Raw genomic sequence first — 17,217 nt, forward strand, 5'->3', positions numbered from 1 at the left:
TGGTAGAGCTTCTGTGGATGCATCAGTACAGCATTGTTCTTGTGCCACTCCAAGCATACTGATGAGTACGTCCTGCAGCACGCAGCTTGTTAAATATTTGTTGGCTTCTATTGTACTTCTTTGTTGAACAACCTAACTTCTTAGGTAGTGCTTTCAACACATCAGGTGTATTTCTGAGAAATTTTGGAGTTCAGCTGCCATTTTTGTGTGTGTGTGTGTGCCACACTCTTAAATGCTAATGCTTGCTTTGTATAGAAGTTAGCCATTATATCAATTTTTTTTTCTGAAGTGTAACTGAAAAAATTATTGCTATTTAGAAAATCAAGGAATATTAGAATTGGCTAAACATCAAGTGCGGTAGCATTACTGTAACATTGCCCATTCTTTGATACTACTGATGAAGTACTTAATTTTAAAAATGGAAGGAATGTACTGTGTAGGGGCTCCAGGTGCAGTCCTCTTTATCCTTACGTTGCCTCAACTGTCATCTGTTTTTTCCTCCTCTTTTCTTAGCTAGATAAACTTATGTTATTTTGATCTCCTTTATGTATGATTTCCGTATTTAGAAGAAACAACACTTCTCACAGTTATAGAAATATTTAGTGAGTCTTACAGTTTTTTACTAAGCAGATGTTTCCTATTTCATTGATGAGTGAGCTGCGTTTCTGGCTCGGTCTTCAAAACACAGTCTTACACATGAACTTGGCAATATAGTGAACTAGCTGCAAAGGCCTGTCTTTAAAACTATAACAGAAATTAAACTATATGAAGTGTGGTTTGCTATATCTCTATCGAGGATGTTAATGTTTGCCACTCTTCATTTCTAAACTTCAGAATTTAATGTTAGATAGAGACTAATGTGGCATCTGAAGAAGAAGAGGAAGTGTAACTGTTTACTTTTGGCAAGTATCTTCAAGTCTGACAAATATTTGTCAGCTAAGGGTCTTTTATACTAGCTGTGAGAGGAAGTACATGAATGAGCTTTCAACCTCTCTTGGACATGGTTCGTGAGATTGCTCCGTGTCATCTCCTTTCTGCTTGTTCTGTGTTATTTTTTTCTTATCCTGCTGAGGAGAAGTTAATTAAATCCATCGTTGAGCAGGCAGATGTTGAGCCTGTAAAACATTTCTTTTGCTGTAAATGGGCCAAAACAATTGAAAACTCATTGACATTGAGATTCAGCCGATACTGTTCTCCAGCTTTTAGCAATCAGTTGGTGAAGGCTGCAGTGTTACAGCAGTAGTATGTGGGAGATGTAGAGGCTGGGAATATGCCTTCTCTGCAAGTGCTTGATAGAGATGTAGTAAAGACAGAGGCACACTTGGTGGCATTCACATTGAAGCTACCTTGGGTAGCTAGAGCAAGTGCTTGCCGTGCCAGTTGGAGGCAGCAGGTGTTGGCTTAGCGAGGAATGTGATGGTTTTGAATGTAGATATAGGCAGCCTTGGAAAACAGCTGCATTCACTCCTACTTGACACCAGGCCTGCATCTAATCCTTTGGTATTATTGCATTATCACCCAAGTATGTGCTATTCGGGAAAATGAGATACATATTTTCTCAACGAATCTGAAAAAAAAATAAAAGCCAGCTCATTCAGTTGTTGATGGTATTATCTGATGTCTTGTTTTTATGTAATGAAAGTCATAATAATGGATTTCAAACTGATAACAACCTTCATTCCTGCTTTTTAGTCAGTAGAAGGCTTTGCATTTTAAGATGATTGACCATGCAGGATCCATAGGCTCTTACTTTCAGCTTATTAAAACACTCCTAAACTGTAAATTATTGGCCATTGCAACTGAGTTTGTTCAGTGGAATTCGAATAACTTGGACTGGTTCTCCCTGTGCCTAAAATCTGGTATTGCAACCTGAATGCAATTCTTTAGAACAAAAGAACATACTTTTATATACTTCACTTGACTTCTTGTAATCTGTATATAGATCACAATATTACTCTGATTAAATTTGACTCTCTGTCTGTATGACAGGTAGTTTGTCGCTGTTAGGCTGCGCAGAATTTGCATTTCTTTGTTCCTTAGTTTTATTCAATGAAAAAAATTATTCTCTACTAAAAAATTTCTTGAACTTATTGTAACAGAAATGCTAAACTAACTCGAAAATAATTGACTCTCTTACAGTGAAAATGTCCTGTTTGGAATGGGAAATCCTCTGCTTGATATATGTGCAGTTGTGGACAAGGACTTCCTTGACAAGTAAGTCTTGATTTCTTTTTTTTTCTCTTCATGTTGGTTTTGTTTCCCGAGTGACATGTATAAACTAACAGTGAACTAAGTGCTCGTGTAATGCAAGGTTTACACCGATCTTTGTGGGATTTTGGCCTTACACTGAAATTGTATTTGTTGTTGAAGCCATTTCCGTAATTTCAATTTATCAGTCAAGAACAGGACCACTTCTTATCAGGTAGCCTGTTATCTAGCTTGAGCCTAGTTGTTAAGCTGCCATCAGTATAACCATATCACTAAATCGCTGTTTGTGTGTTCCTGCTGGCATTGAGCTTAGTCATTCTCTGATCACTTTATAGAGATGGGGCTCTTCCAGAGCTATAAACTGTGGCTGCTGTATTTAAATTCTTTTGCATGAGCTCATTTTCTACTAGTTGTTGATACTTTATGTATTCGGTTTTCAAGTAATCAGTTAGTTGATTCATCTTTCGGAGTGCTCACAATTCTTTCTTTCATTTTTAAAATACTATTTCTTCCTTCAGTCTTTCTTTTAGTTAATAGTGGGAATACTGAATCAAGAATAAATATCTCATCACTGAATACAGAACAGGTTCACAGTTCTTATTTGTGAATGTGTATTGACAGCCACAATTTTTTTTGTTATGAATTATAAAGATGATAATTTGTTTCTTCATTTGAGTTTTGTTTAAAGGTGTGTTGAAGTGAGAGCCTGAATGTTATAAACTGGAGGCAAAAGACAATTTTGAAACAAGAGTTTCAAAAATATCTGGAACTTTGAACTCTCAAGACGTAGGCTTGATTTCTGAAAAAATTATTCTGATTTAATTCTTTGGCTTAATATGCCAACTGAAATAACTAAAAAACCATTCTCTGAACATAACTAATACCCTACCTCCTCCAAACCAACTGATCATAAGAAATTGCTGTCGGAGAGGTGATGGGATCTATGTTGCTCCAGCGAAAGCCTGCAATAGTGTGTTGTGCTTTTCACTGGGCCTGATGTGCTATGCAGAATTTAATTGAATTTAAAACAAGTCTTGCGTGTGCAAGTTTGAGTCCTGTCAGACCAGTCTATCTATCTCCTGGAACGTCATATGCTTTGTGAGCACTTCTTCACTGCCAACATGGCTTTGTGGAGTGTTGAATTATTTAAAGCAACAGTTTCACAGAGGACATGCAGATAGTGCGGTATTTCTGCTAATAACCTGAAAACTGGGAAGCTTGTCTACACTCTTACATACCTGATTTTCCTTTTTGCCCCCTTTTTGTGAGTGGTGTTGTCCACGGACAAGCGTGTCTGTGGACAAGACTGTTCCACAGCATGTTTTGACTTCAAGTATAACTACTTCCTGCAGTACTTGCTGAAATGAGAATCAAATCCCATGCATCCTCAGCCTGTGAGTGCACATAAAATAGCAAGCCTAGTTGTAGAACAGGTGTTAGCATGAAGTTATTCAAATACTTCAGGGAGGTACAAGATCATAAATATTTTAGGCCTGTGAAGCAGTTGACAGAAATTGTTGATCATAGCAGCCAGATCTATGGTTCTGCTTGTCAAAGAAGGTATGCATCCATCTCTAGACATGTAGGTTAGCTCTTTGTCTCTGCAATCATCAGTCGCTTCTGGAGTGTCTCTCGCCTCTTCAAGCTGATGAGCTTTTTTAATGGGGCCGTCAGCCCAGCTGGACTCTGGCTCAAAAGTGTGCGAAGAGGCTGTTCCTGTTAGTTCATTCTCTTCTCTTGTAAAACCACTCTTAGAAGAGTAAATACCTTTGTTCAGAATAAAGGACTCGATGTTGCAAATTTAAACATTGTCAATTTTCATTGAAATGAGAGTATTAAAATGAGTCCTGCTAGCCAGACTCGTTCTGTAACTTATATTTAGAAAATGCAAATGGAAACAGCATAAAATTGTGTAGGAAGTCTCAAATGGCCTTTCTAACAATATTTAAAGGGTACACAATCCCTTTGATTTATAAACTTGAAAATAAATATTCAACGGCAGTCCTACCCCTGGCTGATTCAAAACAACTTGCTACCGTGTAGCGCTGGTTTGAAGAAATGAGCAGTGTTGAAGGGTTGGGGCGGTATTTTTGCCTGGTAGCTTAGCCCTATCACTTTCAAGATAGATTTTTGGTTTATTCTCAGCTTGCCCCAAAGTATTTTCCTCTCTTGACAGGTTAGGAAAGCATTAACCGTTTCCCAAACTTTTTCTAAGAGAGGTGGTCTTAATTCGTGTCACGACAGAACTTTGGCATGCCTGGCAGATTTTCAGACCACATCAGCATTCTGGCATTACCCGAGCCGGTGAATTTTGACCTCTGTTTGGGAGTTACACTTTTTTTCAATCTCACTTCTCTCTCTGGGGAAACATTCTGAATAGTCTTAACGACGTTGATAGCACTACTGAAAGCAGGTGATACCCAAAACCACTTCAAATTCTGTTCACAGAGCTGGAGAACAGTCTTGAAGTAATTGTCCTTGTTTTGTTATTTTCTGAGTATCTGCTTGGAGAAAAATACTAGGAAGGTAGGTTTTTGTGTGTCCTTTTAAATTGTATTAACTCAATAACATAACAGTTGTTTTTTTTTTCCTCCCCGTTTTTCTGAGATACAAATACTTGCTGAAAAACCAGCTTATTTAGTGGGTAGGAGTGAAAAGATTTAAAAAAAAAAAAAAAAGAGGAGGTGCTTTGTGGGTGAATTGCTTGCTATAGCATTAATCTGTGAAAGTAACTTGGCTAACAGGTATTTATTAAAGCTTTCAGTGTAATTTGTTTACTAGATTTTACCTGTGATATTGAACAGCAATAATTCCTTTACCAACTGAATCTGTAAAAGGCATTTCAGTATAACATAGTAGATTTTGATGTATGTTACATGGACAAAAGCAAACAAAGAAATTGTAATTAATGCATAATGGCACTTTAAGACTATCTTCCAGTACGTTTGACTCTTGGAATACTCCTGTGCCCCGCTGCTGGGATATGGCATTGTATCATTGCTCCCTCAAGAAAGGGCAACGCAGTGTTTTGCACGTACTTAGCTTTTGACATTTACCTAACTGTAGTTGAAATATTTCAGCTGCGGAGTTCTAGTCAATGCTTGACGTCTCGTACACGTCCAGCAGTTGTAAAGCGTGTGTTCACAGAAAGGACAAATCTTCTGCTGTTGTCGAACACCTTGGTCTATGACTACCTGAATTATGGAAGCAGAAGGAATTGTTAATGATAAACTCATGTTTACAGAATTGTTAGCTAGTCGTGGGAATTCTAAATAATGGAAAACATTTGATCTTCACTAGTTAGCCAGTAGGAAGGTTAGGAAAATAATTGTAATTGACAACAGCTGTATAGACGTGTAAAGGTCTTTTAGCCTGTTCTATTACAAAGGAATGGAGATTCAGGGGAGGTTATTGCACGCACCATATTTATAATATCAGGGTTAATTACACTCATTGCTTTATTTCACTCTGTTTCCTGGATGCTTGACCAGAGCCATAATCACATGGAGTGGGATGTGTTTGCTAACCTTGATACCTGGATTCCAGTTTCCATTTTATTTGTTATCTCTGTTCCAATTACTTTGTAATCCTGAACTATGATGATGACTAGTTGTAAGAATGCTGTTTGATTTGCTTATCAGTTGTCAAAGCAGCCAAGTCTTTTTCTGCTTGTGTGGGGTATTTTTTCTTAAAACCTGGGTCTAGAACAATCTTTGCATGCTCCATGTGTAATGGAAATACTAAGTCACAGCTTGAACCAGTGATTGAGCACCTGGTAGGAAGGCAGGGCCAATCCAGGGGAGCTCAGGTGCATGTAATGCACCTTAGTGACCAGAAGGGGTGGAGCCAGGATCCACCCCTTCCCAGACCTCATTTCAGGGTTGGCAGTGGCAGCCAAGGTGTCTCACTGGAGATGCCTGTGTACCTGAGGCCTTCCTAAGGTAAGCAGATTCTTTCCTTTGTTTCTTTGCCCACGGGTGTTGCATTTCAGCAAGTCCTCACTTGCTGCAGCCTAGGACCTTGCTACTCTACTAGTATTGCTGCACTTTCTATTGTGTTACGGTGTTACACTGTGGTTGGTGCTCACTAAAGATCTGTAGTTCTTCAGTGCTTTCTTGGACTGAATGATCTGCTGTTTTGTTCTATTCTCTGCTTTCTCTGAGATTATGTTATATGTGCAGAAGACACACTATGCATAAACCAAGAGATGAGTTTATGTTCTTTTTACCCTTCATTGAAAAATGGGTTTGAAGAAGAGAGAGAGGAAAAATGAATGGGAACTTTGAAGTACATACGTGTTGCTGTGGTGATAGTTAATGTATGAAAGAAAGCCCTCATTGCAGTGAGGGAAGAAATGCAATCATGTTGATCTGTAACTTCTCAAGTACAATATAGATCTCCTGTAGCGTTCTGCCAGCTTATCTGCACCACTGGTAGTGATTGGGTCATCACAGGAGAAACCAAAATTCACCTCCAGTCTCTGCCTTTCTTTAGTGTACTGCTGCACGGTCGTAGATTAGTTAAGCACAATTTTTTACTAATTGAGCAATGTTAGCATCTGGTAAATTCAGCTTTCTCATTTCTTATAGCACTTGGTATGATGGAAGTGAGGATTTGTGTATTTGAACATTTTCTCACCTCTGTGAGAATTAGGTTTAGAGATGAGAAAAAAGATTTGACAGCAACTTAGAGAAAAACGTCAGCCTACTTGCACCGAAATGGAGGCTGGTCTGTTTAGCTGTTCACAAAAACACCTGCTGGAATGAGCTTGAAGGACAACTGAGAAAGGCAAGGGGTGATTCTGTGCTGGGTCACGGGATCGGAGAATGCCAAGCTACAGATTTGGACTTCGCTGCCATGTTCAAGTGGGGAGAACAAAACAAAAAAAAACCAACAACTTTAAGCCTTTTCATTTTCACTAATGTGTTTAGCTTGACTTGGGGTAGGTACCTCATCAATCCTGTAGAATGTGTTAGCAGATTTTTGTATCGCTTTTAGTCAGGGATTGTATTATCCGTCTGTATAATGTTAAATGTATAGAAAGTACCTAGTATAAACTTGAAAAAAAATACTGTCCCTGAAAATTTACTTTAAGATTGTTTTCTGTAACGTTCCACTGTTTCAGTAATTGCAGTGAAATATCACTATTAGAATTGTCTGAATTGTGTTGGCTCATTTGATAGAGAAGCTGAACAGCTAAGGATTTTATTACTACCTTGTGGTTTGAGTTACATCTGTAGAACCCAATATAGCTTATCTCAAGGTCTGCACCTAAAACGTTGTTGATAATGCTGAGCTAAATTACATCATCCGACTGCTGTTAAATTAAAAAAAGATTTAGCGTTTGCTTACAAAAACTGAAGGTAATGATGGCTGTCTTTAATAAGACCTCTCAGAACTAACGTGCCAGTAAATTTGGTAGCATGCCTGACAGCATAATTAGAGCTTTCTACAAGCCTGATAATTTCTCCTGGTGCATTTAGTTAAATGTGTAGTTTTAATGAGTGGAAGATTTTAGTTAAGCTCAGTTTAGAAAAGGCTATATGAAAAACTTTACCTATGCAGAGACAGAGCTCTGCATGAGGAACTGACATTTCCAGGGTACACTGAGCTTGAGCAATGCTTCTAGAAGAGGTTGTAATTACTTACAAGCCTTCAAGAGCTTGTAATTACTTAAAAGCTTGTAAATTGGATGTAACGTGTTCATGAATATGAGATGTTCCCCTTCTTGTTATCTCCTCTATTTGTTAATGTATCAAGGCTTTTCACTTTTATGTACTTTTATTTATAGCTTTTTTTTCCAGTTTTTCTTTGGACAACTGATTTAATTTTGTTTCAATAGAATGCATCTAGTTACTGGATTAATTGCTTTCTTCAGAATGACTGTGGGACGCATGAGTGAGTGACACATGTGCAGCTTATCTCTATTTTCCTTTCCCTCCCAAATATGAACTTGTTGAACAAAAGAATTGGGAGTTGCATGGCACAGAAAGGTGAAATACTGGAAATTTAACTGGAGTCCCATTTGCCTTGTTGAAAAGTAACGCAGAACAAATGGCAAACAAAGAGCTGGAGGTATAAGAGCTCTATGAATTAAGTTGCTTTGTTTTTAAGCAATAATGTTAAGTGAAAAGAGCCTTGCTAAAGACTTTTTGATGAAAAAGATGAGTTACTTAGGGGGAACTGGCACTGTTCTAAAATTAGGTGGTAGATTTTTTTTTCCTTCAAAGTAGTATTTGTAATTTTTATTGAAAAAAAAATTTGTAATTTCCTTACCACGCAACTGTAAGCTTGGATTTTTATTTAGAATACTGTAAATAAAAGTCATTGATATTCTGAGTATCACTGCAGGCATTCTTTTTAATTACTGAATTTAATAACTAATGAATTATGTTTATAATGTTGTTTACTATTCCTGTAGAATAAAAAACTGGATTTGCCAACAGTGTTGGGAAAGTAGAGCTCTCTTCTATTTACTCTAGTAATGTAGTGGAAGTCTGATCACTCATGAATTGAAAAATAGGAAAATTCAGTTAAAAATGAGCAATTGTGTCACAGTCTGGGTGTTTTATTATTATTATTTTTATTTACTGTAGCTGAAATTGATTTGTAATGCAAGTGTCACAAAAGGGAGGGGCTATTTTTTAATTATAGCAGTTTTCAAGAGGTTGGCACTCCATATTGTAAGTAAAACCTCTTAGAATTTACTTAAATATCTTATTTTTAATGTGTGTTACTGCTCGTTTGCTTGTGCTTCATTCAGACAATATGCCACCTCAGTCACTTTTTTTCCCTGGGTGTGTGTATCCATCGTTGAAATAAAATGTTTAATGTGTCCTTTTTTTTAGTAACTTAATACTTGATCAGGCTATTCCTGAACAGTGTGCAAGTACCACATCAGTGTTACTCTAACCTGTGTTCTGAGGTGCTTGTGCTTGCGCTGCTGTTGTGGTGCTCCAGGTGAGCCCTGCTCCTCTGCAGAGCTGGGCCTGTGGTCTCTGCTATAGCCAGAAGGAGAGGGTGGAGGCAGCCTGAGTGCCTCTTAATTACTGGTGTTCTTGTTTTCCTCTAGTCAAGAGCTGAAGAAGGGCAAACCTACTGTTTGAATCTTATTTCACTTCATTTTTGGAATATTCAGAGTTCTACCCTGCCAAGTTACTGGAGAAAGACCAAGTCTGTGTTGTGGATGAGAGGTCATAAAGCCTGAAGTTCCATAGTAAGTTCAGAGTAAATGCAGAGCTGGGGACAAAGATCCTTCATTTCACAAACCCTTGGCTCCCTTTTTCACTAGTATAATGGAATATCTCTCTGAGAGTGTTCTGCTTTCTTATTTTTTAATTGCTATCGAGAGATTCATTGATGAGCTCACCAACTGCTGGTGTAGATGTTTGTTGTGTGTCATTGGATTCTTAACTTGTGCCAAACCCTGTAAAACAATGCTATATCTTTTAGCACAACTTGATAATTGCACTCAAAGTTTGTGTCTTTGAAAGCTGCGTAATTGATTTTTAACATGCAGATGACCTTCATTTTCCAGTTCTACTTTGAACTTGTGGTTTTATGTCTGTCTTAGCAGCTATAGACTAGGCAGCTATGGCTAGAGAACTTGGTATGATTATTTTTCCAGCTTCTCTAGTGATTTGTTTTTCTTGATTTGTATTATTTTTCCCCTTATCCTGAAGTGACAGCAGTGCAACAATCTGAGATGCACATGACAGAATGTAAAGGGGAGCACCGTGGCCTAGTCTGACAAGCTGTAGCAAGTGAACGATTACACGGAACTAGAGAAGCTCTAGGGGAACTTCTTTTGATGGAGCTTTTGATAGAGAGTGGGGAAAAAAAGACTGAAGACCTCCACCCAAATCTGCTCATTCTTTCCTAGTTACTGCAACTCCATTTTTGCAAGAGTGTGTCCCAGCATTCTGTTGAACCTTCATAATTCTTTGTAATTCTTGAATTATACTCGTGTTTTTGTTCTGTGCTGCAGTACTAGAGAACAACAGAATGCAGCTGTTAGTCGGTGTGCGTGAGGTGAAGTGTTCAGATGTATATCTGAAGTTGTCAGTGAAGTTTCAATGTCTGTGGCATTTCTCAGTAATTCAAAAAACTGCAAGTTGTTGGAAATCACTTATTTCTGGAGACTACAAGCTTGAAATTACATATTTTCATTAATTAAGAGGAGGGAAAAGCTATTCGTGTAACAACTTGTGCAAAATCTGGCTGCTTTCTTTAGCAGTTACTGTGTTGGGGTATATCTGACACACGTGGGCTGAGACAGACTTCATGTAGAGTTGTGTCAGCAGTTTGTGCTGTTCAAATACAGAATTAATTATAAGGTAAGTTGCTTCTTTGTTTGAAAGCGCCAACTACACATTCCCACTTTAGCCAAGGGCGTGTGAAGCATAGCTGTCTAATTTTCAAAAGTAGGACAGTTTAACTTAAATATATAATCTGGGTTAAAAAATAATAAAAAAAGCCTGGTACTTTAGGAGGATAATTTGAATTTCAAATTTCTGTTAACTCACAAAATTAGAAATGTTCAAACGTGTTTTTCTGCAACCAGCCCTATGTTAAATTGATCTTCAGCTGAAGCAGGGAGCTCCTTTGGGCTGTGTGTTGAGGCAGGAACTGTCCACATGCCTCGGTCCTTTTTTCTCTCCACTGGATCCTTGGATGTCTGGGCTTGATGTTGCGGCTACCACTATGAGTAAAGAGTTAAGATGCAAAACACAGTGGTGGTGGCTAGAGGCTAAAGGGAAAAACAGTTATTCTCAGAATCAGTAATTGCTGTTCTTGGAATCCGTGATCCTCCCATGGTGGCAGGCCAAAGAGTTTCTGTCAAGAGATCTTCCCTTAGTCTCTATTTTGGCATTGCTCCTGCATCCTTTGTAATGAAATGAAGATTTTTTTGCTGCAGTAAAGAAAAAAACTGCTGCTTTTCATATACTAGTTTTTTTTTTCCCATTACAGCTAGTGCTTTAAGTGGTTCAATAGGTTCTTTTATCTATCTGTATGTCTCTTTATCTATCTATATATCTATGTTATCACTGACTATTTAGCCCAGTCAGTGTTAAAATAATTTTTGGAAAAGGTGAATTAAAGGACATGAGCTACCTGCCATCTGTATGTTTAAGTTTCTGACCGGTCCTGTATCAGGTGAGCAGGTACAGAGACAGGCCATGGAGGAGACCTTGCTGTTGGGCAGGGCAATCTCAAAATTGAGATTGTAACAGTAAGAAATGGATGCTTCTACCTAGCCTGACTGGTAGAAACAGACATCCATATAGTTAGGTAATAGCCAAAGAACAGATTACATATTAAGCTATCTTTGAATAATAAAATACTAAAAAAAAAAAAAAAAACCCTTATATGTGAGAGTCACCATTCTAATTTCTAAATGAAATGATTAATTTTTAAGTGTTATACCAGTCTTACTGTGTCATTGTGAATAATAAAAAAGGTGAATTCTTAGTATTTTAAAGACAAAAAAGTGTTTAACATAAACCAAGATTTGGTACGGCCTCTGTGCTTTAAGTAATCTCCTTTTGAAGAGTTTTGTTGCTTAAAAGTGATATTCTGGGCTGGCTTATTGATTTGAGCTTTTTACAACAGTTGTCTTTTCCTGCATCTTACTGATTTTTGTTGATGGGACACTTCTTTCTTTGTACTAAAAGTGCTGAAGTATTTATGGTTTAGAAATATTCAATATCTTTTTTTCTTCTAGAGGTAGAGAGTCAACAGATGTAGTGGGACACAAAGTTGTAGTTCAGTTATGAAATGTATGTATGAAATGTATTGTATGAAGCCCAAAGTAGTTTTTTGATATTTACAACAGTGTAACATTGACTTCGTTAGTTTGAAGTATTGACCTGTATTTCACTACAGAAGTGTAGAGCCTGTCGAACTTCAAACTGATACTTAATGCACATTGCTTAATAAATGTGCCTCTTCACAGGAAAAAAAATGATGCTTTGCTTTTCCAGTGTGAAGAAGCTCACTTGAGCTTGCAGTATGTTCATATAGGGCATGCAAAGAGTTTTTATATAGAAGAAACCATTACAATAGTCCACAGATACACACAAGAGAGTCTTAGAGCCACAGTCATGCTTCTGCCTTCTCCTAATGATGCTTTGTTATAATCTCATCCATATAACGGACAAAGTGTGGTGATAGCTATCAAAAAGGAATTGCTTTGAGATAAAAAGTAGGCTAAGGTGCTTGTGGTCAGATAGTTCCAGAATTATTACTGCAAAAGTAGACAGTGGAGGCGTTTAGAGGTCTTAAACTTTTAGCTCACTATTTTATAGTTAAGAAAACTGTTTTGACAAGGTCCCTGCTATGTGCTTAAGCCCAAAGTGATAGGGTTGACCCTATTAAATGATCACAGTTTTCTGCATTCTGCTGATTAACAGGCTTTGAACTTTCCTGGCTTTCTTAATCCCTGTTAATCATTTAAACCTATTATTGTTTTGACTTCCATTTCAAAAGCCCTTTAAGTGTGTCTTACAATATTAATAGCTGATTAAAGTCCTGATTTCCAAACATACTGTCAGTGGGGAAGAGGGAGCTCAAATTTACTGCACTGAATAATTTAGAAGCAGCTATGAAGAAAAGCTTCTGATCAGCAGGGGGATGAGGTTGGGGGGGAAGAAAAAAGAAAACAAAGAAAAAAAATCAGAAAAAAATGGTATGTAGTAACTTTTATGTTGAAAATAGTGCTCATATCCATGTAAGAAATGGGGAAGTAAAATACTTTATAGCTGTATTAAAGTGCAGTGATTTCGTTTATTTTTCACCTGGGGTTTAGCAGTGCAATTTTAAGTTGTATTGAAGTTTAAATCCATCTTTCATTTTCCTGAGTAGTATCATGGCAAAAAAAAAAACCACACACACATATATATATTTCTGCTAGTATTTTTAGGATCTCTTTCACCCGGAAATTCCAAAAGGTTTTTTCTGAAAAACAGATGTTTATGTAGGATGTGATGCAGCTGAATAGAACTCCAGTCATGCAAGTACACAGGAACTGGGAAAAACCTGGTGTTGGAAAAATGAGAGCACCAGGAACTCTGCAGTGGCTTGTCCAAGGTGTGGCTTTGTTTTGTGACCCCTGATGTTTCTATTCCAATAGCAGTGTTTAAAGTCTGTAAAATTTTATAAATGTCATGGCCAAGACGTGTAGCTTGAGTTGCACGTAAACTCAGCCTGAAGAAGATGCTTTAGTTTTGTTACGCAGTGTATTTCTCTGCCAGTATAATGCTGTGTGCTTGTTTTCCCTAGCTGATGTTGATTTCATGCTATTGGTAATGATGGAAAGGCATTCATTTTCAACAGTCTTGAGGAAGAAGTATCTTAACTTCCCTTTATGCTATTTTTCATGTGTCTTTCCCACTATCAGTAGCATGTGCTTTTCTCCCATCTTGTTTTCTTCTTCCTAATTTAATATTTTAGCTATATCTTCCATTTAAAAATGGAAAGGGGCAAAATGTGAGCAGTTACAGAGGCTTTCCACTCACTGTTGTCCTTCTGCTGTTTTTTCTTGGTGGTTTTGTCTGTTTGCTCTGACTGATTTCTATATTAAACTGGTTCCTTGATGCATCCAATGTTTGACATAAGGTGGAAGCTCATGTGGACTTGGCTGCAGATTGTGGCATCTGATATCCTCCCTGCAGGTTACTGCTCTGTGGGACACGCTTTGTCCCTGCCTGTATTTTTATTCTTTTTATTTAGCTACTTGACTCTGCATCTGTCTGTGCTTTGAAGTTACCGTGTGAATGATTCATCTTGCTGTCTGGTAGAACAGTGTGTTGGTACCCCGTACCCCTGCCAGTTTGTTGTCATCTGTGGGTTTCGTCAGCATTCACCGCATGCAGCTCAGGTCACTCCTAAGTGTGTGGCTTGGCGCTGGATCTAGCACTAATGCACAATGAAGTTAGCTGAGATGTGCGTTCTCTCTCATCCCTAATACTTCATTAAAGGAATGTCTGAAAAGTCTTTTAGGTTGTTTTCTCTTTTGTTAGTGTAAGTGGACTATTGCCAAACTTAGTTCTTCTGGAAGCAAGTTTTCTTTGGAATTGTGTTGCTATCATACAAACTGTCTTTAATCTTTTAGTTTCTCAAGGAAGTAATTCTGGTCTTGTATTTTGTTTGGCAAGAATGCAAGTGTTTATTCAGTAAGGATACTTTCTAAAATCATATAACCTGTATCAGGTCATCCTAGAGTAACAGTGACCAGCTGTTGCAAAAGACGGAAGTCAGTGTTGAAGGGATGCCCTGTCTGCAGGAGCTTGAGGCCAGGAAGAGCATGTGAAAAGATGGGTGGGAGAAGCTGCACAGATACAAACTGAGACACCAAATGAGAGAGAAACTGGGGGGGAATGGGAAGCGTGGTGGCTTTGAGATGATGAAGCTGGGAGAAGATAGCAAAGCAACAGGAAGAAGTATAGAGGGAAGGAATGAAAAAGCAAACGTCCTGCACTGCTGGGGAAGAAAAACAGTGCAAGTCAGACAGGAGGCCGTGACTTTGAGGATTTGAATCAAAGCCCATTATTGGGGTGGTTTATGGAGAAAAAATGTCTTAAAACAAATATTTGGAGTAGGTGTGTATGCGCCAGTTACGGAAAACTTTAATTTTGGTTTAGCTGTTTGTGTCTAATCCATGATGCATTTGGCTGCTGAATTTCCATGTAAGGCGTAGTCTGGGTTGTGGGTTTTTGTTTTCAGCTTGATTTAGAAAATGCACAGCTCCTAGAACCCGGGTTGGCAACTTCAATGTAACGATCCCAACAGATAAAAGCTGGTAGTTGTGTTCTCAGTTCATAGATGTGAAAATATGCCTGGGCTAATCAGCAGCTTTAAGGCTGTAGTGGAACTTGCAATAAACTGCCGCCTTGTCAAAAATGCAGACATATTGCCATGGTGCAAGTAGCATTCAATTGCTGTTGGAAAACCAGTTGGCTTGCTGTCTTTTCATCTGCCCATAGCTCCTGTCAGAGGAAATGGAGCTAGCAGTGAGGGCATCATTACTCATTCAATTGAAAGATTGCAGAAGGAAATAAAACAAGCAGACCTTCCGCCCCCGTTCCCCTGTAGCTCACATCAGCTAGAGATGTTCTGGGACTTAGGGCTGGTTCTGTGTGCTACCCTTTAAGCGCTTGGGTGTCAACCGTGGCAGCAGGCTCGCATGTGGCTGCACTTCTGACGTGCAAGGTCTCATGGGATGTGTTGGTCAAGAGTGCTTATGCAGCATGAAGGAGGGCCCATGAGCACTGGGGTCCTGCTGGCTGCTTGGCCTAGCTTCAGGAGATTAATAATTAAGAAAAACCACCAGAAGAAGGGCTGCATTTCTTTTTTTAGAGAAATGGAAGGAACTTTAACGTCTCTTGAAAGCTGAAGCAATGTAACTGCTGAATCACTCTTATGGAAATGCACTGTGACTAATCTTAGGTACAAGAAGACTATACTGAAGTCCTTAAGGTTTCTTAATGGCTTTATTGAAAAATTAGGAGGAAATGCTTCTACAGAGCTCTGCTGTAAAAGGCCTCTTCTTTTATTAATGAAGCAGAACCTAATACAGCATCAGCTCTGAATCTGTCTTGTCTACTTAGTACACCCGGGAGGCCTTGGAAGTACTAACTGGACAAGAAAAAATCACACTTTTGCTTTTTTTGATGACTTTTTTTCTGTGAAGTTCAAAGAACATGTCAGAAATGTGCCTGTTCATCCTTTCCATTTTTAATAAATCTGGGAGAGGGTGAAAACAAAAACTGCAGCAAAGCCTATCGGGTATAAGGTGCTTATGAGAGAGCGAAGACCAAGTTCACGTGAAGGGGAGCCAGGTTGGAGCTGTGTACTGCTTGTGTTTTTTGTTCATCAGACAGGGCAGAGGAATGGCTGCAAAGCTGTATGTTCAGAGCTTCCCAGGGTGTTTTACCTTTTTTGTATTGCTGAAATAAATGCTATTTTTTAATACTGGCTGCTCCCATTGACAGTTAATGTGAAAATATCTTTTTTTATCTCTAGCTTGTTCCTTCACAAGTATTTTGGAAAATATTCAGGGGAATACTACTTGGATATGTGTATCTGTATGGCTTCGTGTACCTCCTTCTTTCTGGGCAGCCTGTGTGATGGAGATGTTCACCTGACTCTTCTGGCCTAAGCAGTGTTTGTGTCTGTGCTGGTTTGTTACTCTGAACTCTGCAGTTTGGAGCAGATCTGAGCTTGTTATTCACTCAAAGTTTTTTTTACCTGGCCATATTTAGTATAGGCTGTGTTTTTCTTTTTAATTTGGTTAAGGTTGTGTTAAATTGGATGGTGCCTGAAGGCTGAATTAAAAGCATTTTTGTCAAACTGCTGACTATGATCCAATTGCATTAGTTCCTATTTCTGTTGTATTAGGGGAAATATAAAAAAGGAGGGAAAAAAAAAAGGTGTTAAGTTATAGGATTACCATTTCAGAAGAATCAAGCGCACAGCATGGAGTCAGAGCTGAACTTGCATGTTCTAGTATGCTTTAAAAAAAAAAGAAAAGCAGTCATTTAATAAAATACTACTATAAACACTGAATTTGAGATTATAATGTTTGTGAAAACAAAGTTATTTGCATACAAGAGAATCACAGAATCATAGAATGGCTTGGGTTAGAATGGACCTCAAGGATCATCAAGCTCCAAATCCCCTGCCACAAGCAGGGCCGCCAACCTCCACATCTAATACTAGATCAGGCTGCCCAGGGCCCCATCAACCTGGCCTTGAACACCTCCAGGGATGGGGCATCCACAACGTCTCTGGGCAGCCTGTTCCACCACTTCACCACTCTCATAATAAAGAGCTTCCCCCTGATACCTAACCTGAAGAGTAGAAATCCATTCTGATAATAGGGAAAAATATTGAGAGATTTGGGAAAGCTTGGTCTATGGAAGGTGCAAATCTATTTGATAATTTTGTTCAATTATTTCAAGCTTCTCTCACTGAAATATATCATGTTTGCTGAGGACTAATGGGAGGTAT

General features: G+C 38.4%; 1 protein-coding gene across 3 annotated transcripts in view; it reads left to right on the forward strand.

The window, feature by feature from the left end:
* Positions 1 to 17,217, forward strand: part of ADK (adenosine kinase) — a 279,987-nt gene that overhangs the window by 13,044 nt on the left and 249,726 nt on the right. For all 3 annotated transcript variants that reach the window (XM_021398210.1, XM_021398209.1, XM_021398211.1), the window contains exon 2: positions 2,140 to 2,214. In XM_021398210.1, the coding sequence (XP_021253885.1) occupies positions 2,140 to 2,214 (75 nt within the window). The remainder of the gene's footprint in view (positions 1 to 2,139; positions 2,215 to 17,217) is intronic.

This window comes from Numida meleagris, chromosome 5 (genome assembly GCF_002078875.1).
Source record: "Numida meleagris isolate 19003 breed g44 Domestic line chromosome 5, NumMel1.0, whole genome shotgun sequence".
NCBI classification, from domain to species: domain Eukaryota; kingdom Metazoa; phylum Chordata; class Aves; order Galliformes; family Numididae; genus Numida; species Numida meleagris.